Source organism: Phoxinus phoxinus, assembly GCF_949152265.1.
Source record: "Phoxinus phoxinus genome assembly, chromosome: 7".
NCBI classification, from domain to species: Eukaryota; Metazoa; Chordata; class Actinopteri; order Cypriniformes; family Leuciscidae; genus Phoxinus; species Phoxinus phoxinus.
In genome coordinates this window covers 27,341,829-27,368,269 of record NC_136882.1, presented here as the reverse complement: position 1 = coordinate 27,368,269, position 26,441 = coordinate 27,341,829, and the positions used below count along the sequence as shown (strand labels likewise).

At 37.4% G+C, this 26,441-nt stretch overlaps 1 protein-coding gene across 1 annotated transcript in view; it reads left to right on the top strand.

Annotated features, from left to right (window-relative positions):
• satb2 (SATB homeobox 2) overlaps window positions 1-26,441 on the top strand; it is a gene marked incomplete at its 5' end in the record, with an annotated part of 44,589 nt that overhangs the window by 5,340 nt on the left and 12,808 nt on the right. The window contains 10 exon segments of the mRNA XM_079619933.1: window positions 6,145-6,360; window positions 9,611-9,793; window positions 18,080-18,206; window positions 19,684-19,807; window positions 20,501-20,603; window positions 21,734-21,775; window positions 21,888-22,465; window positions 23,144-23,356; window positions 24,602-24,688; window positions 25,537-25,689. Coding sequence (XP_079476059.1) covers window positions 6,145-6,360; window positions 9,611-9,793; window positions 18,080-18,206; window positions 19,684-19,807; window positions 20,501-20,603; window positions 21,734-21,775; window positions 21,888-22,465; window positions 23,144-23,356; window positions 24,602-24,688; window positions 25,537-25,689 — 1,826 coding nt within the window.

Sequence of the window (26,441 nt, the reverse complement as noted above, 5' to 3'; positions counted from 1 at the left end):
AAGTAGGTGTTTTGAAACCTTGCAAAACCACTTCTAGAGAGAAAAAAAAAATTAAGTGGAGTTTTGACTCAAAAAAAAGAAACAGAAATAATCATTGTAACAACTTACTGTGTAACAACTAGCCCCTATATATATGTTTATATATTATCAAACCATTTTACACTACACACCTAAACCTAGACCGCAGTCACCAACTCAATATGTGTGTGTTCATGTGTGTTTTATAGCCCTGCTCATTGTAGTCTACCATGTGCGATTTTTGTGAGTCAATGTGTGGTCCCTGGAAGTGTCAGAGCAGTGAGCCTGCTCTGTGGTTTGTGTGTGTTGAGTGTTTGTGTACACTTGTGTTTGGCTGCTTTTGTCTATGTGCGAGTCAGACCAAGAGATTTAGGGAGAACATAATAAACTGCTGCTTACTCTTTATCTTTTACTGTATAAGATGTTTATTAGCGAACTAAACGTGCTCACCGGAAGGTCTGTCGCGCCCTCTCGTTGTATCTAAATCGGCATATTTTCTGCACATGTCCAGTTTATTTGCACACTCATCCACATTATGGCAGGTATATTTGTTTCTTTACTCTCACACCAATCAATTCATTATTATCTTATTAACACTTATGCCCTTCTATCTAACAGGACATGGTCTGTGAATAAAATAGTGTGTGTGTGTGTATATCCAAGGAAGCCCCAGTATCAAGCTTGTCTTATGTATGTTTCCAGTGTAATCATCTGTCTTGGTTACAGTTTGATCTGCCATCAAATTCATGGGTGATAAGCTGCTATCTATCTATTCTTCCCTTCCCAACGCACACACCTGTGAGACACCGAGGGGCCTTCAATACGAATCCCTCAACCATCTTCACCTGCTTTATCTGTACCCTGACTGAGCCGATGCTTTAATAACCCTGCAATAAATGAGTATCACAGCCCTATTCCCTGGTCAATAAGGTTAACGCCTTAGCATGTCGTCAACACAGAGATACCACGATACCACCATGTTCTGTAACAACACACGGCTTTATCTCATTACTCATTTGCATGCGTGTCTCTATTAGTTGTTATTAACTGCTGCCGGGTAAAGGGCTTTTATTATTTTGAGTTGGAAAACAGTAAGAAATTGGACACTCTTGTCAAACAACCTTTTCCATACCTAATTTGTGAAACTGCTTTTTTTTTGTCATCTTGGTAGGCAGCATTTCTCTCTCTCTCTCTTTCTTTTCCCAAACATCTGCCTTTTTTCTCAGGATTTCTCGATATCACTCTTTCCCTTCTGTGTATACTGACTGACAGTGTGAGCATAGTCAGATCAGTAGTGTGTCGTTTACTGCCCTCAGTTTCCTGCGTGTGGTACAACTGGCAGAGGCCACTCTTATTGCCAAAGAAAAAAGTGCAATGTGGAAGGCAGAGGTAGGTTAGCGAGGGAAAGAGCAGAAAATGTATATATCGCATGGTTAAGAGAGAGTCTCTGCAGTGTGGTCGTCGTAGTTTGGAAATTCGAGTCTCATGGGATCGGAGTTCTGTTCCACTCCCTTGTCTGGCTTCTCTCATCTACCCCTAAACATAACAGTCATTAGTTATGTTTGTAATGTGTGGCTGCAAGCATTACAAATAAAAATGGAACCGTGTATCTGGTTGTGAATACCTATTGGTACAACATTGAAATGTAGTGTGCTGTTGTGTTGCATGTTGTGTGTCATTTGTCAGGAGGGCTGGTTATATGCTTTTTATTAGCTCACAAACACTGCATATTTGTAAGCTGTTCTATTTTAAATACTACAACTTCTGTATTTTACAGGCTTCTTGCTATTAATCACCTTACTGTAAGCAATTTCTTAATGTTGAATCAAGATCATGCTTTCAGTTTTTTATCTTCATAATTTTCGCTGAATATTCCTGATACCTTGTACTGGTTAGACATTTATTACTCTTTTTAACTGATGTCAACCAATCGGAAGGACAGCACTTACGACCAATCACACTTTTATGATGACTGTAAACTAAAGGAATAGCTCACCTAAAAATTTTAAAGTCATCATTTACTTACCTTGATGTTATTCTAAACCCCTTTCTTTTATGAAACAGAAAAAAAAAAATTGTGGAGGGGGGGGGGGGATTCTAAAGATTTTCAATATTTATTTATTTTTTGGGTGAACTATCACTTTAAGAACTTATGAACATAATTTCTCTGAATACGAAACTTAAATTGAATTTATTAACAGCTCTCCAGCGTATGTTTTCCAATAGTTCATTTTAATTTGGACAAAAACAACTAATTTATCTCTAGTCTGTTGATGAAAAAGAGGAATACACTTTGCTGATAAAGCATTGATGAAGCCATTTCACCATTAGTTTGGCAAAATCTGAGATCTTTTAGTGCTGAATTATAGGGCTTTTTACCATCTTAATCACACAATTTATTTCACCTTGCACTTGAGTTAATGAATTCCAAAACTTTTTTTTTTTTGCAAAAGTATCCAAAATCTTATATTATAGTGTGCCTCTTCAGTAAGCTTGTATTGATCTGTCACAGCCGGTGTGTATTGACCAGAATAAACTTTTACAGCACCATCTTTGCATAGCCATTGTCATCTCCGTACGTGATTGACGGCAGACACACTAGAGCTGGTTTTATCTACCCATCAAATATTTGGTGCTGGGGTGGAGGAGGATCAGAGAGATAGCGAGAGAGAGCGATTGGCATAGAGATGGGAGAGGAGATTCAGACAACCTCTTGATTGGGATCGGAAGACTCATTAAAATCAGACAGGTTTGAACCTGTGAAGCCCAGTGAAGGAAGGAACAAAGACAGCCCATCAGTGCCAGATGAACTAAGACCGATAAAAGACTTTGAGGGTTGATAATACAGAGCAGCTTGTAGGAAAGCAGATGAAAAGCTCTCAGTCACTTAAGGCAGTGAACACATCAAGCACAATGGACATTGTGTCCGTTTGCGGTTTCATTCTTTAGATTTCTCTCTTGGTTCTGTGCAAGTTTCTGAAACAACTAGAGACACTTCTTGAAGAGATTTTATTTTACCCCTGGGACTGCAAGTCTAATGGGCAAGCCCACAGACGAGCTGTTAATTAAAAGCAGATCTGTTCGCCTCATAGAGTTAAAGTGGATCACAGTGATCTTACACAGCAGTGCGTTGTATCTGTTACACTTTAGGACCTTATTGTTTAAACTTAAACTTTGTCATTTTAAAAAACTTTGGCATGATGAGTACAACAGAAATGAGAGGTAATGGCTGCATGTGCACTGGGGGAATGTCAGTTTTAATTGGAAAGCTGTGTTTAATGGATGCTATTAATTTTGTATATATATGCGAGTGTTTTCATAAGCATGCATGTCCATTGTTGCAGAGTATTGTTCACACTTGAGCTTTATTAAACTGTCTCAAAGGCTCTGTAAATCTCTTTGTTGTGTGCGCTCGTAAGTGTGAAAGTACAGTGTGGACCATCAGTTCTTCTTGCCTCAGCAGCACACTTAACACATTTCTTTCCATTCAAATGCTTTTAAAGTGTTTTTCCTCCCACCCGCTTATTAAACTCTAAAGAATTCAGACACTTGATTTCTGGACCCGAGTTAGGTTTTTAATCACGCAGAGGCTAATGTTTTTAATTTATTATTCATTTTGAAAATTTAGCTCCAGCTTGTAATTCTCATTGGACTTTTTTATGTTCCATAATGATGTTTTTCTTGTCAAGTCCAGAGAAGAGACTTATGTTTTCTGTATAACCACTCTCTATCTATCTATCTATCTATCTATCTATCTATCTATCTATCTATCTATCTATCTATCTATCTATCTATCTATCTATCTATCTATCTATCTATCTATCTATCTATCTATCTATCTATCTATCTATCTATCTATCTATCTATCTATCTATCTATCTATCTATCTAATCTATCGTCCCTCTGTATAAGTGATATGCAAATGAAAGCCCTCAAGTGGAGAGTACTGTATGTTTCTAGTCTTTAACTTTTGGCATGGACTCAATACAGCCTGGCACTGACTCTGATGAACATTACCAATATTAAAGCTTTGGCTGTAAAACAAAGACCTCTGGAAATTGTCCCCACGGAAATCCCTGGCTCAAGCAAATGTGGACAGACATCCACGTGCATTCAAAAATACTACGTTTGCGCACACACACACATGCAGATATCATTTGAACATCTTAAAGTAACTTAATAATTGTGACCCTGAATCACAAAACCAGTCACAAGTCGCTCGGGTATATTTGTGGCAATAGCCAACAATACATTGTATGGGTCAAAATGATTGATTTTTGTCTTATGCCAAAATCATTAGGATATTAAGTAAAGATCATGTTTCATGAAGATATTTTGTAAATTTCCTACCGTAAATATATATATATATATATATATAAATGTATTGAATGCAGCACAATCGTGAACATAAATGCAGAAATTTAATGGCGATTTTCTCAATGTTTCGATTTTTTTGCACCCCCAGATTCCAGATGTTCAAATAGTTGTATCTCGACCAAATATTGTCCTATCCTAACAAACCATACATCAATGAAAAGCTTATTTATTCAGCGTTGTATACATCTCAATAAAAATAAAAACAAGACCCTTGTGACTGGTTTTGTGGTCCAGGGTCACAATTGATAAAAAGATTTTGAGCATCTTTGCTTTCATATAGAATATTTGCCTAGAGGCCTGACTGTTTGGCTCCACATATAAATACACATCAGTTTACATTCCCCATAGACGCTGAAGCAGAACTAGACACATGGGCCTCAGGTTCTCTGTTTGCTGATAGTCTTGATAAGATGCCAGCGTCCTCTTAAACTATTCCCTTTATTTTGTGACACCGAGTTGGATGTCCTTGTGTTGTTGTCTGATAGCAGCAGCTGTTCAGTTTGTGTGTAAAGCAGCGATGTGTGTTTTCTTGTAAAAAAAAAATCATTTAAAGTAAAATGCTAATCGAATTTCAGTCATAATTTGTATGCAGTCCTTTAAGAATCAAATAAGATCTTTAAGAACTTTGATAACTTGTTTTCAGAATCTCAATTTATTTATTTAGCAAGTTCTTATTTGATTCCTTTTAGGGTTGGACTCAATTAATGATTTATTGAATCAAAATGATGAATCATTATCCATTATCACGGAGGACCATTTTTTTTTTTTTTACCTTGAATTGGAAATAAAATAAAGAACATACTGTAATGTATTATGTCGTTATATATATATATAAAAAATTATCAGTCGCTTTGGTACATTTCTAGAATCATCCTTAAATTTAGCAAACCAGTTTAAGTGCATTTCTCAAAAACAATTCCTACAAACAGCACCACACAATGGATTACCTGCAAAAGCCTGTGACTTGCTCTAAATCCAGTTAATCTCTCAAAAGTTTTTATGTCAATGAACATATCAGTGCCATCAGAATAAGTCCATGTGTCATTGTTCACAAACAAGATAGTCAAAATGCTAAGTCGTGTTGTCAGTATAACAGTGTACTCTGTCAGTATTTTCAGATGTAAACTATGTCTACACAAGACTGCACTTTATCTGTATGACATATATACATTTCAACAGCACAAATGTACACATTACTCTATGTGGGATATTGATTGCAAGAGACTGGACAGTATTCACAATTACACTTTTACTGTTGGTCTGTCAACAAATTACAGAGTCATGCCATTGCGATACAAAGGAAAAGAGACACACACACACACACACACACACACACACACACACACACACACACACACATAAGACTTCAACAGGAAAACAGTTATAATATATTTTAATCAACATGACAAAAGCAATTGTTAATGTAGGAAACAGCAGACAATTGTGCATAATCAATTACATGAATGTACCAAAGCATTTGCTATTTATTTAAAAAAAATGATGTGCACAAGTGACTAGATGATGTGGAGGTTAAACATGTAGTTTTGAGAATTTCCCTTGTGATCTGAGAAATGTACCAAAGCGACTGTATTTTAGAAAAACTGTATTATATCACCAATGCATTTACTCTTATGCTAATACCTACTCATTTTTGTTTTTGGATATACAATTTATGATGTTCATTAAAAAAAAGCATATGCATTGATACTGTTTTCATAAGGTCTCTCACTCTTTCCCTCTCTGTCCCAGGTCCTTATCCTCTGGCTGGTGTTCCCTCTGTAGTGTGGAGGGGGATGGAGCGCTGCGGAGGAGAGAGCCCTCGTTTGCGGGAGAGCCCCGAGCGACGTGGGAGCAGCAGTCCTGATATCGGTGGCCCCCCACCAAAGATGGGCCGTCTGGAACTCAATGGCAGCCCTACAGGTCACCGCAGTCGCCACAACGGGGCCTCACAGAGACCTCTCAGCGGTAAGACATTCACAACCTTTTCTATGCCTCCATTTCTATTATATCATAGTACCTTTTTTTAGTCTTTCATCTTTAAATAGTAGTAAAGTGGAGAAAGAGAGAAAATAATGGTGAGGGAGATGGGAACAGGACATGTTGCAGGCCAAATTCAAACCAGCATCATGCACACTAGCATCATGGCACAATGTGCTGCCCTGGAGCACAGATTCTAACCAACCACTACACCACTGCTTCAACAAATATAAATATATATATTAGTGATATAATTGTTATATAATTTTTTTAAGTGAATAAACATCGAACAGCACATCTAGCTACACGTTCAGCTTGGTTTAAAATAGTGCACGATGCAGATCAATTTAATCCCATACACCACTGTATCAGCTCACAGGAGTGTTGTGGCCACTATAAGCTCAGTGAATTAAGTAGCACTATATAGTGCTGATTTATTCCCCATGGCCAGTTATTGATTGCAACAGTAGCGTGTGTATCAGAAGGGGGGTCATATTGATTACAGTGATCCTAACGAATTGCCACATACAGTGGTATGGTCACAGCTGTGATTATTGAATGGCTTTAAATATGTTTTTACACAGGGGTAGTTGACACATAACATGGACATGAACTGTTTTAATTCAGGTACATTTTCTCAAAAAACAAATGACAAGTCAGATATCGTAATTTTTTTTTCTAGATAGAGTTTTTTATTTGGACTTGCATCATCAAATTATTAACAGTTATCTCATTTGTTTCTACTTTTATCTTTCTCCTAAACTTTCAGTCCTACTGTTGTGACTGCTTCATTATCATGTCCGCAAACCCGCATACAGTTACACGTGAAGGTAATGTGGTTCTGACAATAAAGCTGTTACATATTGTCCTCTAAGGAAACATACAGTATGTGTCCAACAACACACAGCCACAGCACAAGTGTCATATTCTATCATCACTCACACTTTGTAATCCCTGATGTGATGCATTGGGCCAAAATGTCATCAAGGTCAAGCTGTAATTCACCTTGACAGCGAGCAATGTGTGCAGCCAATCATAAAGCCACATATCAGATATAGATTAGATATTTCTCAGGGGTCAAGCAACACATACTGTGTGTTTGTTCATGACTGTGTGTATGTGTGAGTATCATTTGCTGTACACCTCTGAAGCAGATTTGATTTGACAAAATATCCATGTCAACAGATTCTTTTCTTAAGAATGTTTTGGAATAGGTGGAGGAGGAAAGTAGTGGGGCTTTCTCTTCCTGTGCCCTGGCAGATGGGCTGAATGGTTAGTCTTAATAAGAGGTTGTCTTGAAGCAGTCTTCTCCAAACCACAATGGAACAATAAAGAGTGGGCCACACACAAGTCAGACATGGAATCAAAATCACTCAGACACATGCCTGGATTGCTCAAAATCCCTAATCTTTTTTTCTTTTCTTTTCTTGTTGTCCAGCTAAAGTATGTCAAACAAAGTTAAGTTACTTGCAAATTTGCACAAGACATTAAGTCTGTTTTTCAGAGAAAATATAAATCTTAAGTTTTACCTCTTCAGCAAATTATTTAAAAACAATTTGCAAATGGAATGAACTTAAAAAATAAAAATAAAATAAAATTAGGTCAATTCAATATATATGTTATGATTAGAATTATTATTATCTAATGCAATTTTGCTTTTATCTGGCTGATACAAATATAAAAAATGTATAGGCTGTTTATCTATTCTTTCAAAAATATAAAAATAATGTTAATTTGCAGAATGCTATATTTCAAAATATTTAATATTGTTACTTTAGTCAATGGCAGTGGCACATTTATATACAGTTTAAAGCAATTGCGCAGTAATTATAGTAACAGTATAGTCCATAGATATGCTTACAAGTGCGTAACTCTAACAAATGACAAACATTTGAAAAAAAGATAGACAAAAAAAATATGATCTGGCATTAAAGAGCATTAAAACAGACAATCAAACAGACACAGAGACTTACCCACTCACTCGCACACACACACACACACACACACATAAAAATGAGTCAGACACAGGCTTCGCACACATGCTGTTATCTTATGATGAAACCGTACTCATACAGGGTATACAGGGATGAGCCCATGGGAGCTAGCAGAAAAAAAAAAGAGAGAGAGAGAGAGAGACTGCTGGGAGCTGCTGTGTGTTGACAGTTATATTTCCCTGTTGGGGGAAATTCACTTACTTGAATTGGCACCGGCCCCTGGTCTGTAATTCACTCCACAAGAGCGTTCTGAACTGGAAGCCAGGGTGATTAATGGAAAGGAAATAGAAATATAGGAATTGACTGATTAAACCGAGGGGCTCTGGGAGCCATGCGTAAATGTATATGTATTTGTATGGGTGTGTGTGTGTGTGGTGTGTGTGGTGTGGTATAAATTGAGAGAGAGTTTAGTACTGCTCTGCTCTTATTAGTACAACTGGGATTTTGCCTAATGCTTTCAGCCTATAATTTCTGAGGTATTAATTAATGGTCTGAAGGCATTTGAGCACTTCAGGGAAATTGAACAAACCAACGGAGATTTGGTTAGGCCTAGATTAACCAGGTAACTTGGGTGGGATGTGTGTTTTTCAGGCATCATTAGGTACTGCGTACTATTTCTCAACAAGCCGTGAATGACTATGCATCCCGACATCCCATTAAAAGACGGGACTCTGTACCCACCAAATCACTTGCCAACATATTTTACAGGTTAATCATAAACGTTTTTTACTTAAATGTTAACAAAGTCAACACTACTAAAATAATGTGTTAAGTTACAGCGCAATGAGCCGTAACCTCGAACAAGGCAGAAACGTTTGCATATCCGTTGGAGGCTCAAGCAACTAATTTTATTAAGTGACCCTGCCGTTAGCACGCAGTCCGTTGACTTGAGGAGATATCAGCTCAGCTGCCCTGACAGTGGAGGGAGGCATCATAAAAAATGATAGCTTTAATGGAGTATAATGGAGCTGGTTTGATGGTTGGTTTGATACACAATCTGGACGGTTTGGCCATGTTGAGTATTTGCATGGGCCGGCGGACAACTGATTGACCCTGTCCACCTTATTCAAATGCAATGATGAACCTATTAATCATTAATGATTTCAAATGAAAAGAACAGCACGTGGCAACAATTCAAAATGATGCTATATACACTTGATCGAGAAATAGAGCAGTGGATGGAATTTTATATAGGAATATTTTTTTTAAACTTTAATATTTAATTTTTAAAAACTGTTTTGCAGGTCTGATGATTCCAGTCTTCTGCGTGGTGGAGCAGATGGATGGAGGGATGATATCAGACGGAGAGAGCCGGGAGGAACATGCCGAGTTTGTGCTGGTCAGGAAGGACATCCTTTTCACTCAGCTTGTTGAGACTGCACTTCTCGCCCTTGGCTACTCCCATAGTTCTGCAGCCCAGGCACATGGTGAGTTCAAAAGTGCCCAGACTCTGAGTGCATGTTCAACACAGTTGATCAATTTACATCTACAATTAAATTTTTTTCAAAAGAAGGAAAAAAAACTTACAAGAACTTCTACTTCCATTTCCAGTGAGACAAACCAGAAGCAATATCAGATATTTTAACATTTTATCTTGATTTACTATTTAATCGAGCCGCCAAAAGTTAAAACGTTTTTATACAAAAGTCCCTTTTTACAAAACTAAATTGTAGTTTACAATAATTTAATTAAATTTTATATATATATATATATATATATATATATATATATATATATATATATATATATATATATATATATATATATTATTTTTTTTTTGCAGTTAATATAATATTAAATAAAAGGCCATTTAAGTTTATTACTTGGCTTTCATGGCTGTTTCTTAACAGACTTTACTTAACAGTACACTTTTAAAACAGTACACTTTGTAATAATTTCAAATGTGAAGTACTTAATTATAATTTTAACTGTAGCGTGTTATTTGAAAATTAATATATTTTAAATGTACTAAATTTCATTCAATAGAAATTACATTAGGGTGTACTTTAGTTTACTATAAATGCTTATCAGTACATTAAACAATTTAATTTGACTTGAATTCATTTAAACTATAACACATTTTCATTTAATTGAAATGATCATGCAGTTACGTGTCCGAGCATTACATTTAGTTTGCACTTAATTACATTTAAATTATATTATTTCAGTAATACGTGCACTTTTTTAAAAGTTTTCTAAAGTGTACATCTTTTTCATTCAGGAAGCACTTTACAATAAGATTTCATTTATCATCACTAGATAATGTTTGAGATATGCATAACAAAAATATATCTTAATTATATATTGTTTTATTTATTAATCTAGTTAGTATTAATTCACAAATATACAGTTTGTTGTTAACTGGCATTCATTCATAATACATTAGAGTAACTCATGTTCATTTATAAAAAAATGATAATGTTATGTTTATTTAGAAATTGAAATGACCCTAGATTAGTAAGTGCTGTAAAAAGTTGTGTTCGTTTTTTTTATTTTTTATTTTTTATATACCTAATGCATTAACCAATGTGAATGAAATGGAACTTACAGAAAATACCAAAATGCTAAAATTACAGTATACAGTATGGAACAGTATGCACTGCACAGTACGCAGGGAGTAAAACACTAATATGCCATTCCATTACAGTTCAGAGCTATTAGAGTGGCAAGTAGTGCTGGGAGGAGGTCTGGCTGCTGAGATGTTGACAGGAGAATATACAGTTTTGGGCTTATGTGTCTGAGAACACTGAGGAGGAAGGGCTTTTGCTCAACATAACTAAATCACAGACAGTCTGAAAATCTCATTAAAGAAGAACAAAGGAAATGTCGAGGCAAAGAATGCGGTACTTTCACGTCACAAAAAGATGCGTGTGAACTGTATTTGTGTGTATGTGGTAACTTTGTGGGAATGCATGTTTGTGTCTGCTCGAGGTCTTTGTACTCGCATAGTGTGTCCGTTTTCTGTGTGTGTTTGTGTGTGTATATGGAGAATGTTTATGAGTATGTGGGCCAAAGAAGCAATATAATGCTTTACTTTATTGTTGTGCACATTATTGTCATCTCCCAGAAGATTGAGAGTTTACTTGCATTCTGTGAAGTATGAAGAAAATTTAAAACAGTCATTACTTCATGTTGATCCACGGTAACAAAAGACATCCCGATTTACTTCATAGGTTGAGCATTTGGCATTTATGTGAACTTATTTTTTTGTAGTATTTGTAGTCACAGTTCATGGTCTGTAAATGTGACTAGAAAGAAGTTTGTTGTGTGATTTGATGGTGCTGCGTTTTATTGAAAGGGTTCTTAAAAGTTTTGTCAGAAAAAAGAGCGAAAATTGAACGCCACGTTTCAACCTTTAATTAAATGATCGTTTAAGTCAGGCTGATGAAATGTCTGCTACGTTTTTGTAGTGATTGTAGTTTTTAAAATTAAATGCTGCGTGGTTGTGTTTGTGTGTGACTGCAGCTTGTTATTCAAAATAATGTTAAATAAGCATCCTTTCTCTTTTTGTGACAACTAAATATAAACAGTAACGAAAACAGAAAAAAAACATTAGTCACTCAGAGGTCAACAGCGTGTCTTTAAATTCACTCAAAGCACTCCCTTTAGAGATTCCTTTGAAGAGCCAAAAACAGGATCAATATGTTACCCACACAGCAACTCCTTAAGCCATTTGTGTAACCTCCAAAAATACCGTAATGTGCTATAAAAATAAACAAGTATGCAAATTGATAGAAGCGGCATTATGATTGGAAAGGCAGAATAGTGCTGTCTGGCCCACACAATGGCGCCACATCTGTGAGGAAGTCCCAGATGCTACAGAAACACGAGAGGTCACCTCTGCACGGTCGCAAAACAATATCAAAAAGACACGGAGGAGGAGAGGACAGCAGTGGAAAACAAACCATTTAAACTCAATATAATCCACACACCCTCACAGTCATCAGTTCAGATCAGGCCAGATAAAAGAAAAGGTGAGGGATACGGCTAAAAGAACGCTCGCTCACGCACGAGAAGATGCACTGACTTCAGTTTATTCCTAAAATGAGCAGAGAATGAGCGATAGAAGGAAAGAGGGAGAGCTCTCCTCTCAAATGAATACTTTTTGTTTTTAAAGCAAGCGTTTATGTTAAATGAATAATTTCTGGCTTAAATTATACATTTTTTCCTCTGCGGTTCACAACCAAAATTACACAGAGTCCCATCTATTTTCTCCCTGTTTGAATTGTGTCCTGCATAGCTCTCTCGTAGTGGTATATTTAAGCTCCTCTCCCAGCACCGCTGCCTTTCTTTAATTAGCCTGACCAGTAATTAACTGGGAGATATTGTTTATTTCAATTATAAGGGTCTGAGTACTTTTATAGAATTGCATGGACAGACCTGTACTTTAAGGCTTCAGACAATTAACAGTGGTGACGGATTACAGCACCAGCGCATTGTTGTGCTGCCACGTTTGACATGCAGCCACAACAGGTCGAACTGGGGCATTTTGATGAAAATTCACTCTGTTGCCTAATAGAGGCCGAACCATCACTTCTTTGAGTAATGACAATGAACTTATTCCCACTTTTTATGTGGACATTTGCAGAAATGCTTTACTTGTAGGGATAGGCCACGCAAAAATGAAGATTCTGACATAATTTGCATCATTTTGTTAATTGGAAACATGTATTCTTTTTTTACCATGGAAAATTACAGGAGAATGTTTGAAGAATATTTGGGTGATGATCTATCTCAGTCTTCAACGAATCATTTGATTTACTTAGCTTTATGACCAAAGTGAGTAAGCCTTCCATCTGCCATCTGACACACCTGGCAGCCAATCAGAAACAAGTCAGTTCTGTCATAGTTGTCGCCAGGGGTCTTCACCTCTCTATCTCATTTTTGACAAGCATGTCTTTTCCAGACAAACTTTCAAACCCTCATGTCCTTTCAAACCTGTATGCATTTTTCTTTCTTCTTTCAAACAACATTGGACCCCATTGACTTTCATTGTTATGTACAAAAAGCACCAATACATTTTTCTAAAATCTGATATCATACTTATAAGATACCTGTAAGATACTTATATTATAATATTATAGTAAAACCAAACCCTTAATACATTCTGAAAGTATTTCTTAGGCCTGTCGTTCCTGTTTTATTTTTTCCTGTGTATATTACTAATTATTGATAATGACACTATAGAGATGATTTTCACGAGTGGGGCATCCCTTCAATGTAGCCAAGTCATTCAGAGCAGCAAGCATTAGGACTTCAGTGCATCTATCCAAGCTAGCTCTGCCGAAAAAAGTATGTGTGCTAGGGAACATTTTCAGACTGTGTGTGAGGTAGCGTTTGTGTGTGTGAGTGTGTATGGATGGATACACATAAGCTTTAGCCAAGCCACCCGCCAACCACATGAAAGCCCAGCACTGGGAGGAGGAATTTTAATGTGGCAATGGGAACAATGGTTTGTACTGGGGGAGGAAAATGACAAGGAACAGAGTATTTCCAAGTTAAAAATGATTCATTAATGACATTACCACAGTCTCTGTATGATGCTAGCTCATACTGTAAATAGGCATACATTTTACCGCTTTTTATTGGAACAGAGCTCATTGCTTTTTTCAGATTGGTTTGCAGTGAGCTGTCTGTTCAACACTGAACATGTGAATGGGGTAAACTCGCTGACGTTTCGGGGCTTTTGAAATGTTCGACAGGAATTGAAATGGATCACTTAAAAATGTGTACATTTAGACGGCCATTCACTGCCATTATAAAGCTTGGAAGAGCCAGGACATTTTTTAATATAACTCCGATTGTATTCGTCTGAAAGAAGAATGTCATATACACCTAGGATGGCTAATTTTCATTTTTGGGTGAACTATCCCTTTAAAGTACATTTAGAGCATCTCAGTTCAGTCTTATTTGATGCTACTGTTCAGAGTTGGAATCATCTGTCTTATATGTCTTGAATACTCAAGACGTCTGCGGTGGGCATACATTCAGCATTGCACAATAAGACAAAACAGCAGCGTTCCTCAAAAATCATAGCAAAACCAGTAATATAAACACAGACTTGAAGGAGGAGGACAGATCTAAAGGTGGGCGGGGCACAATCACACAAATTGTCTTCATCTGTCTGACTTGCCTCTCTTCTTTAATTCACTGTCTGGGGAATACATCTCCACAAATACCTTTAGAACAAAGACAAGAAGATTGTGTCTCAGAGGATAGAAGTTCACTGCTGTTACAAGGGTCACCAGCAGGGACGGCCCGTCATGTTGTGGTTGTCTAGGGCCCAACATATGAAATAATCTATAATTAACAAATCCCTTATAAATTCTGACACAAGAAAGCTTTGCCCCCAATCATAACTGGAAGCAGTTGACAAAACTAGACCCTTCCAACTACAAGCATTAAACTCTTCAAATAGCATTGAATGAAAGTAGAAAACAGTAACCAGTCAACAGTTAACAGTAATTTACATGATTTATTCACGCCAAGTACCGCACACCCATATGTCACAGTATTTACAGATTCCACCTAAACATTTTCTTACATTTGACAGAAAGAGAAATAACAAAGAACTTGTATACTGAGGCTATTTTGGTCTTTGGTATGCTACCGTTTAATGTTTAGAGCACTTTTGGATGACAGAAACAGCATCTGTTAAAGCATAAGGCTTGTCACACTTTCCCAGGAATAATATGAGGAAGGAATTCAAGCACTGCTGAAGAGAAATACTGTATGAGAAGCAGAAGATAAATCTGTTTTATAATGTCTGTGAGTTATTATTGTGAGTCTGTGAGTAATTATATTTATTAAATATGTATGAATATTTTTGTCAATATTTTTTATTTATATATAATTTACTTTATTTATGCATAATTAAATGTTTTATTTTGTACCATATTTCTTGCCCAAATAGTTTAATGACTGCACACTTTCCTTTATTTGCAAAAAAAACATTTTTTTTTATGTACCCTAGTCAAAAATAAATAAACTAAAATGTATTTGAAATAGATTATTTTATGCTAAGTACCGGTATGCTTCAAATACATTTACAAATGTATGTACTTAATATAAATACCCTGGAATTGTACTTTTTGTTTACTAAATTTATATACCGGTACTTAAAGTCTGCTAAATTGGAGCTAATTTTGTACTTAATGCACTTTAGTTATCCGGAAATAGTGCTGAAGTGTATTTGATTGTGCTAAAGTGGAACTATTGCAAGTATACTTTAGGTACACTTTAAATATCTTGCATTTAAAGACTGATATTATACAGAGATCATTGGCCCTGTTTAGATTCTGACACTGACAAGCTCCCACATAAGAAGCAATCAGCCAATAGGGGGAAGAAAACAGTGGAATGGGTCACACAGAATGTCTTGTTATCTCTAGTCAAAACACAAACACAGAACTGAGAGAAACAATGGAGCCCTTGCTAATTTACAAAAACAGTTTCTGTCCAAAATGAACTCATTCAATCAGGCTTTAGTGGCAGCACTGGCATGGCAATACAGTGTCTGGATGGAGGTAAGTGATCCATCGGCATGTCTGTGTGTGATTGAGCAGCTGGAGCTCTTCAGATGACACAAACAGCCTAAAGCACCAAAAAAAATGACAGAAGAGAGAGTAAGAGAGCGAGAGAGGGAAGCTGGGTAGCGTCTGGGTCTCATTTAGTGGATAGTAATGTGATTAGCATTGTTTAGTTTTCACAGCTTCAGTCAGACGCTCTTAAGACCATGGGAAATACTTTTTGTGCGAGTGTTTGTGGGTGTGGATGTGTTTTGTATATCTATTCATTGCACACCCTTGGTTTTTGGTCAGGTTCACGTCCTGTTGTCGGATGTGTTGAATATATACATTCGCACAAGGGATGTACATTGGCCGCACATGCACACGAGCAGTGCGTGTTGAAAAGTGTTTACGGACGTGTGCAGTGTTTGGAAAACGGTTAATAATGCAGTGAGCACAGGGTCCAGTTTACATGTACAGCGCATCTTGACAATGATTGCGACATCTGGAAATAAATAGAGCGGAGGGCATAATAGATTCAGCTGATTCATTTTTAATAGCACAGTGTGGTTCTTGGAAAAAAAATTATGGCACCCTCAGTAGATGCCAATGCTGCTTAGGTTTTATCCTCAGCCTGATCTTTTAACCTATTCAGCTTCAGTATAATTTCAATCATTTATGTCAGTGAAGACAATTTGAATGCACTGAAATTGCCCTAAAAATACATTTGAAAACTTAAAAAGTCTAAAAAGATGATCACTGCTTGACTTTTGGCAGTTTATTGTCATTTTTATTGCGTTAAATAATAGTTAAACACAACAAAACATTTCCAATTAACCATTAAAGTTATAGTTAATCCTTAAATTCTATCATCATCTACTCATTTACCCTTGTGTTATTCCAAACCTGTATGGCTTTCTTTCTTAATTGGAACACAAAAGAAGATATTTTACAAAAGGTCTTGGTTTTTTTTTGTCCACACTATAACAGTCAGTGAGGTCCAATGTTGTTTGGAACTACTCTTTCACTGTATGAGCTGTAGTTGAAACATACTTCAAAATATCTGCTTTTGTGTTCTGCAGAAAAAAAAGAGTCATATGGGTTGCCAATGACATGAGTAAATGCTGACAGAATTTTCATACTTGCACAAACTATCCCTTTAAAATGAGAAGCAATTGACGTCCCTTCACCCAGGTCATTGTGGGATGGCCTTAGTTACCTGGAGTATTTACAAAACAATCAGATGGCATCGTTCATAAATATGGCTTTGTCTCACAATGACACCCCGATTACAGATTACTCCTCAGCCATAAATGCTCGTCTCTTCCTTTGCACAGCAAGAGGCATTTATAACAGTCAATTTGGGTTAATCATACAATCATTGACCTGTGTTTATGACGGCCCATTAATGGAGGGTGGGGGTGGGGGGATTGGGGGTGGACGTAATTGTCAGAGGCTGCGATGCGCTAGACGAGCGCCTGCTTCCTATATATACTCCTCGGTTATAAAAGATCCACAGGCGCCCCTTGGGCCCGTAGTTATTGGTGTGGCCCTCAGTATGCATGATAGATGCTTCTTCCTGACCTGATAAGTATTTAATAGATAAAGCCTTATCATTGGTGTTATTGTTCCTTGCTGTCTGCTTTTATAGCACAAGATGAAGCACCGCAGAAAACGAGAAGTAAGGAAACAAAGTCCTCTGAAATGTGTGATTTCCAAAATGTTTGATGCAATAACCCACAGGTATTTCGCAAATGATAAATATATGACTAATTTCCCACTGTGCTTCCTTGTCACTTAAATACCTTATCATAATATCATAAATACCAAATAATAAAATCATATATGACGTCATATGAAGTAAATCATGTTGGTTTCCCACCTACCTTAATCCCCTCTTTTCAATCACTCCCTGTTCCTCTTTCAATCATCATGTTTTGTATACCCTCGAATGTTGATTTTTGCTGTAAGTGGGTGCTGGTGTGATGATGTCATGTGCCAGCTTTGGTTCTGGTTTGGTGGAGCTGCCTACTCAGTGGAGTGGAGCCCCTCCTAACTTATTCTCTCATTGAGATTTCATTACAGCCATCATTGACATGAGGCCATCTCTGATGATGTCATGGAAATATGCTACACAAATTTGCGGCACAATGAGATCAAGTGGGGTTAATCGACTCCCGCCCTCTCTCTGCTTCCTTCTTGCAGGCATCATTAAGGTGGGCCACTGGAACCCCCTACCCATCCATTACCTGACAGATGCTCCAGAGGCAACGGTTGCTGATATGTTGCTGGACGTTTACCACATGGTCACGCTACGCATCCAGCTACAGAGGTACGAGACCACAGAGCACTCTTAATCCTTTCCCCACCATTGACGGAAATTTCCAGATTTCCGTGTTTTCACTGTTATAAGGTAGGGGGCGCTATAAGGCATCTTCTGAATGAGTATAGAATCTCCTGATCAAAACACAGGCAAAGAAGAAGCAGAAACAACTAGCGATATCATATGTAAAATAACGCGATCATCAACATAAAATGCGTTGTGGGTGTTGATGGACACATCATTCTGAATCCCGTCCAGACATAGTCTTTGACAAAACCACGATTTTCTAGTTTTTCCCGCCAAAACGTTGCATTTTTGTGAAACTTACCCATATTCAAGTGTAGATAATAAAATAATGAATGAAGCCAGAAAAGCAACTTTTTTCCTAAACGCTGGCTTGGAAAGAGTTATAATAAAGGTATTTCAAAAGTCCCTTGGTTCAGCAGAGAATCCTTTGCATATCAATAACCTTAATGGTTCTATGTTTTTTGAATAAATAAATAATATATATTTATTTATTTAAAAGAAAAAATTATATGTATTATTTAAAACATATTCTTTTAATTAATATTGAATGTATTATAAAATATATTATATTTAATACAAATTATTATAATATTAATAATAATATAAAATAAATAATTACAGATCCAAAATTAGGTTTAAATGGCCAGCACAAAAAAAAAAAAAAAGTTATTTGTGGAATTTAAACAGGATATCTTGTGGTATCAGGTTATAAGACCCTTCTAATTGAAACCCTTAATTGATTTTATTTTAAAAGTGAAGTGTAAAGAACTTTTTAATTTGTTGTAGTTTTCTCCTGATGGTCTTGTGATGACTAGAAAGTCTAACAGTGTTTGTGCTGTTAAGTGAAATCATAATTGTTATATTATGTAACTGATAAATATTGTATCCTCTGTATACAAACAATGTGAAAATAAAATACTGGTTTGTTATATATAATAATTTATTATATTTTTTAATAAATACCAATTATTAAGAATGTATTAATATTAATTGGTGTTATACTATATATTATATTATTACTTTTTTATTTTTTATTCTGTGCATTGAGGAAACACATATAAAAGTTTCCCTTTTCAATATATATTATAACATTTCAAGTGTCCAGATAATTAGGGGATTATTTTTCTTGTCAATAATAGACAGTTGAGCAAGCATCTAAAGCTCTGTGCATTTATAAGAACAGGAGATACTGTAGGCCAGGGTACATTTTTATCTGCACTTTTTCAATGGGCTCTTTCATGCCTACTGATTGCAGTTTACTTATGGATGCTGAGGAAATAAACATAGACTCCAAAAGAGAGGATTGTTGGCATTGTGTAGTTGTGTACTATCCAGGTTTGTTTCCCTGTATCTTCATGGTGATATTATTGCTGACCTGACCTGCTGCATGGCTTGTTGATTTGGAATTGAAGATGATTACTGTAATGGAGGGATGAGTAATAATGTTTTATGTATACAGCTTTGCAAAACTGGAGGACCTCCCATCAGAACAGTGGAACCACGCTACAGTACGCAACGCCCTCAAAGAACTGCTCAAAGAGATGAACCAGAGCACCCTGGCCAAAGAATGTCCACTCTCACAGGTACAGTTGCTACCCCTTTTTTTATTTATCCAACAGACAAAGAAACGTGTCATTTAAGATATGTGTAAAACATGCTGCTGGTACAGTACATCTATGCCAAAACTAACAACTTAGCAATATAACATAAAATGTCAGGCTCAATATTGCACTGCGATTGCAGTTTTTCCAATCTATATCGTCAGTACATGCTTAATGTAGCCTAAATTGTCTTAGAGTGTTTCATTCATCAATTCAAAATGTACTCAAATTCCCCACATTCATGGGCCATTTCTAAAACCCAGAAATTACTTCACCATGAGAGAGAGAGAGTATGCGTGTGTCGTGTGTCTATGTGGGTGTGCATCCGAGATTCTTGCTGTGCTCATTTCCAAGTAAGCAAGCAATCTTTGAGATTTATGTGATATTTGTGCATGATGTGTTTAAGTGGAGCTCTGTGTGGGTGTTGATCCTCATATCAATTGTTTGCATATGTGTGTGGCTCTTCATCTCTACTTGTGTCACTGCGGCTTGAAGCTTGTCGCGGTGTTCGCGATCAGCCTTGCCTGGGTGGCTTTCCGCAGCAATGTGTTTTATAGGCCATTTATCATTGCAATTTTAAGATCTTGACCATGTGTGTTTATTTCCGTTATCCTCTGTCGTTATTCCTATTTCTTATTTTTTACTGACCTCTCTCATTTCTTGGACTTTTTCCAGAGTATGATCTCCTCGATAGTGAATAGTTCCTACTATGCTAACGTCTCAACTGCAAAATGCCAAGAGTTTGGTCGCTGGTACAAGAAGTACAAAAAAATTAAAGGTAAGGCTTGTGCTAATTACTTTTTTGGTTATATTTTTTTATAACCTGACATCAGCACAGTAGACTGGTCAGGAAAGCATAGCTGCGTCCGAAATCGCATAATGTCTGAGTAGGTATTACATTACTTTTTGAACTTACTTTGTAACCATTAAAAAACGATGTTCTATATAGTATGAATGTGTATAATTTGAATGAAAGCTGGACGTACTATATCCGTCATGTTGTCACTGTCAATTGACATTTCACTGCAACTGCTGACTCCTCTCCTGTGACCTTATGGCGTAGTAAACTGGTCCTAGATGTTAATGTCAGAATCTCACCTATCATCTGGGTACTTTGTCAAACAATAGGTTATCCACGTACCGGTACTTTTCGACTCTATGAATACTATGAATTCAGACATACTACTCTTTTTAACATATTGTTCTTCGCCTACTTTATAGTCGGGAAGTAGGCATATTCAGACACAGTGAATGTGTTTTTGTTTTTTAATGAGATGTCCCATTTCTAGCGTGGTAAGGTGTTCAGGGTCATGAGCAAGTCTTGAGCTTTGAGCTGCGTTTTATACATTATCTCTTAATGACTCCTTACACAGGATGGGGTAACCTAAGCCTCCTCACTTCCTAATAGAAACCACTGTTTCTTCCCCCAAAATGCTGCAGGGGGTCTCCCAGAGGCAAGTCCTACTGGGAGTCGCCCCACAGCTCCGCTGTTTAAGCCTCTTAGCATCCAAATGCCTGTGACAATTTTCCTCCTCTCGTTGCCTCTTCAAAAAGTGAAATAATTACACAGCAGGACAGATCAAAGTGGGGGCTAAACCCCAAGTGCAGTGAGAGAGCGAGCGCCAACAAAGAATAAAGCGATCCTCGGCACGCTGACAGAGTAAGTGGTGTTGAGTTACACCGAGCCCCCTCCATTAGTTCTGCTCTTTGCCTCCCAGAGCTAAACACTCAGTCCGCATTGCCAGATGTGTGTGCCAGAGCGGCGAGACCCCATTGGATGACTCACTTGTCAGTCAAGTTGTAAAACTTTTTACTCATGAAAGTATGTTGTTATTTCATTGTAAGTGTGATTGAGTAAGTAAGTGAAAGCTTTTGTCATTTACCATGCGCTCCTTGTGTCTCTTCTAGGGGATTATTTGTGGCAAGGGCGGGAGGGCTCGGAAATCAAGGGTAAGCATCTACATTTTGATGTTTGTTTGGGAAAAGACCTGTATTTGATTTCTCAACTAAAACACTACAGAGTTTGTTCTTGTGTCTGATACGCATATCCATCCCTCTACAGTTGAAAGGGACAGTCTTGCTGACTTCTGTGTATTAGCCCAGCGTCCGCCCCCTCACCTGGCTGGTCTAGCACAGCTCGGTCCATTGAACAGCACCAGCTCTCTTGTGAAAGGTGGCTCTGGAGAACCTCCGAATTCAGCCCAGTCTCAGCCTCCATCCCAAGGGCAGCCGCAAGTTTCATCATCTCATGGGCAGCTCCATCACAGTCCTCCACTACGGGCACAGGTGCCTCCTCCACCTCCGCCTGCAGCCTTGCAACCACTTTTGGCGCCCGGAGGGCTTCTCTCACCCCAGCTCAGTCCACAGCTGGTGAGACAGCAGTTAGCCATGGCCCATCTTATCAACCAGCAGCTGGCCGTCAGCCGCCTCCTGCATCAGCACCCGCAGGCTCTTAACCAGCAGTTTCTCAATCACCCACCCATCCCGCGGCCTAGCAAGTCCGGTGGCCCTGGAGATCCCGGGTCCAACCCCTCGGCTGCAGAAGTCTCATCTGATATCTACCAGCTGGTGCGAGATGAGCTGAAAAGGGCCAGTGTCTCGCAGGCAGTGTTCGCCCGAGTTGCCTTCAACCGTACACAGGTATAGTACAGACAGTATGACGCTGAAATAGTACGCATAACGTTCGTAGGATGGAGACAGTTCAAAGAGAAACCTTGAGGAAACAATGTACAAAGTACAAGAAAGAAGGTACACCAAGTAAAATAGCAAAGATCTTCTTCAGAACATATCAATCACTTAGGCGGGGCAATGTTTTGAATATTCATGATGTTTTCGTAATGATTTGGCTTGTGTAATATAGTATGTATCTATCACAAAAACAGAATATCACAACATAATATCTATAAGGTTTATTGCTAGCCCTGGTCACTATCCCATACACAGACTAAATTATATACAAATCAGGACTAATTAAGTTTAATTTGGCACTGAACTAAAAACAATAGGATAATTAAGGTGTCAAAGTCGTTCTGTTGGAGGTTTCAGATCTATGAGTCGCTTTGAGCATGTCAGCGTGATTGCTCTGGTATCCAGAGGTCGGATCCTCTCATACACCCTCTCAGTGGAAAACACACCTGGTGAATTGAATTCACAAAGTCACTGCAGGTCTAAATTATGTTCAATTACATCCAACATCGTGCACTGTCAGTCAAAGTGTGGGTAGAGACCTACATGGTGCAGGTGAAGTAACTGCATAAATGTGTTGTGAAAAAAATAGCTTCCTCTGTGCTTACGTATGTGTTTATGCGTGTACACCAGGGCCTGTTGTCAGAGATCTTGCGAAAAGAGGAAGACCCACGCTCAGCCTCCCAGTCCTTGCTGGTGAACCTCAAAGCGATGCAGAACTTTCTGAACTTACATGAGAGCGAGAGGGACCGCATTTACCAGGAAGAGCGAGAACGCAGCATGAACCCCCCTGTGAGTCTGCCCCCAAGCACAAACCCCAGCCCTGGGGGCGTCCGCCTCTCTCAGGTACCCCGCTTTCTCACACTTGACTTGGTTCAGCCCCCTACAAATCCCTCTTCCCCTGTTGCATTTGTGTGTGTATTAATGACTGGGTGTAAAAATACCTGAAAGCTTTTAAATTCTGAATTGTTGAGATTGCAATTCTATGAGATTGATTGTTTCTTGTCTGAATTCATGTGATATATTTACTTGTTTTGTTTGGCTTACACTTTGTTGTTTTCTTTGTAATCCGTATCAGGTTGTTATACAGCTAAGTTTTTTTTTTAAATGCAAGAACTGAGTTTAGTAAAGGCTGGAATATACTACACGACTTTTAAAAACTGAAGAGATTTTGAAATACTAGGCATCACACTTGTCGACTTCGTAAATATTTATTTAAAAAAACTAGTCGTTCAGAACACAACTTTTTTGCTAGAAGATGCATGACAAATGAAAACAATATGTGTTAACATTAGCTAAAAGTATCAAACATGTTTTATATCCTCCGACTGGATGGAATCATAGTCCATCATACAAAATTTGAGTCTGTGCTTATCATATGTGATACCACAAAATCAGTCATAAGTCGCACGGGTATATTTGTGGCAATGGGATATTAAGTAAAGATCATGTTCAATGAAGATGTTTTGTAAATTTCCTACCGTATATATAGAAAAATATATAATTTCGTGAGTGGATTCAGCAAAATCGAGGACTTAATTTGGACAACTTAAAAGGCGATTTTCTCAATATTTAGAATTGTTTGCACCCTCAGATTCCAGATTTATAAATAGTTGTATCTCGGCCAAATATTGTCCTATCCTAACAAACCATACATCATTGGAAATCTCATCTTCAATTTCAAAATGGACTCTTATGGCTGGTTTTGTGGTACATGTTCACATATGCTATTATATCATATGCACGTTTCTGTGAAAAATGTTAATTCCAACTGCCCAAAATCTGCTAAGTGGTTCTGATTTTTGGCAACTACTGTAGCATCGACTTAGTCTGGCAAAAATCTGGGCAAATGTCTTGTAGTGTATTCCAGCCTTAAATCAGTGTTATTACCGCAGCTATTATTCTAGTATGATGTAAATGATATGTTGTCTTTGATTATTAATACATATTGACACACTGAGAATAACTATTTGGATAATTCACTAAAACAACCACTCTGACTTTCAAGAAAGTGCCCTCTAAGGGTCAAACTAGCTGATATCTGATTGCTACCTTCTTATTGCTAATGTCACACCATACCTCCCAATGCAGAAAGTGTGGGAGCGCAGCATCGATGAACAGTTAACTCCTGACGCGTGGGCATCTATTTGGAAGAATAAGACCAAAATCACAAACTCGGTGAGGATTACATCATCACTCACTTAATTTCCTCATAGAGTGTACCTCATCCGAGACCTCCATGATCTGTATTAGTAGTGATCAGTTGTAGGCATGACAATTCCCATTTTGAAAATAAATGCTCAATAAGTCAAGCTACTACTACAGAGGATCAAATGTATACTGTTTATATGGAAAACTGTTTATACTAATGTTTGTTAGAGATTACAGGGTTCACACACCCATTAAAACTTCAGGTTCACAAGCTCTTGTCCTTGATTCTCTAAAATTACAAATGCAGGAAAGCATGGCTTTGCTCTTGTCATGGCATGTTTATATTAAATGACCTGGAACCTGGTGCGTGGACTTTCTAGAATGCTTTTATGAAGCATATGAATGTTTTCAACCTCAGGACCATTGTGAATGAACCCATGCAGATAATAAAAATCCTTCTGATACGAGAACAAAGTTCTCATTCTTTGGTCTTAGGGAATGTGGTTGTGTATTATCATTACTATTATGTCTGTATGTGTTTATCTTGCAATCGTTTTTACTGGGGAATGTGAGATTACTTGCCTGTGCCTGCAGAGTAACTTCAAACATTGAATGAGAAAACACACCACTCTAAAATCAATACACCATACTTCAAACATGTACTACAAAGAGTTTACTTATGGATGCTTTAATGACTTATCTGCTAAAATCTCAGTACATTGTAGGTATAAACAAGGGTCTGAAATATCCTCCATGAATGGTCTCATATTGTACTCTCTGTAGCAAGTGTATGAATTACAGTATGAATGTGTATCTAACAAATTTGTCTTCTTTGTTACTTTTAACTTTTAACTTTGACCGCTGGACCCTCACAGACCAAGACTTGTGGTCCTAACCCTGACCTTCCCCTGAAACTGGAGCCGCTGGTTAACATCACCTCAGCCGTCTACGATGAAATCCAGCAGGAGATGAAACGGGCAAAAGTGTCTCAGGCACTGTTTGCCAAGGTGGCAGCCAATAAGAGCCAAGTAAGAACTGATTCAGTAATTATTTGCCCAGATTTTCTCGTTATTGTTCATAATCAGGACACGTTTCCATCCTTTGATATAACATAATGGCAAAATTAAATTTCGGTTAACTATATTCAAATAACAAATACACAGAGAATACTTTTGTCTTCTACTTTTCAAGGACAACTTATACATAAGTTTCCATTGTATTTTATTGTACTGGAGAATTGAATCAACTTGGTATCTTCATATGATAATTGTTAATGATACATTTGATGCATTTAATTAATCTAAGTGTGCACTGTAAAAATGAGGTTGCTTCTGCTTAAATGGATTTATGAAATATGATTTATGATTTATAAATAACTTATATAGCTTCTTGAGAGACCCTTTAATATGGAAATAATTAAATCATTAATAAATATACATCATTTAAAAAAATCTATTTTTATGTGCTTGAAATATTGAGGGATAGGATATTTGAGACAGTGATTTCAATTTGTTTTATTTTGAAAAGACTAAGCTTACACTTAGCTTACATGTTCTTTTCTCAGTCAGTGTAGGGGAAGTAACGGTGTCCGTCTGTGCAGGAATGTATATCTGATTCTGGCGCGTCTCTTTAGTTGATAAACAAAAACATCAACATCAACAGATAGTCTGATAAATGCCTTCCATTTATTCATCTCTGGCTTGCCATTCCAGATCCTGCCAAATGATCTCATTCTTTCTTTCAGTGCTTTTCTCTTCTGTCCAATGAGTCATCGTGACTT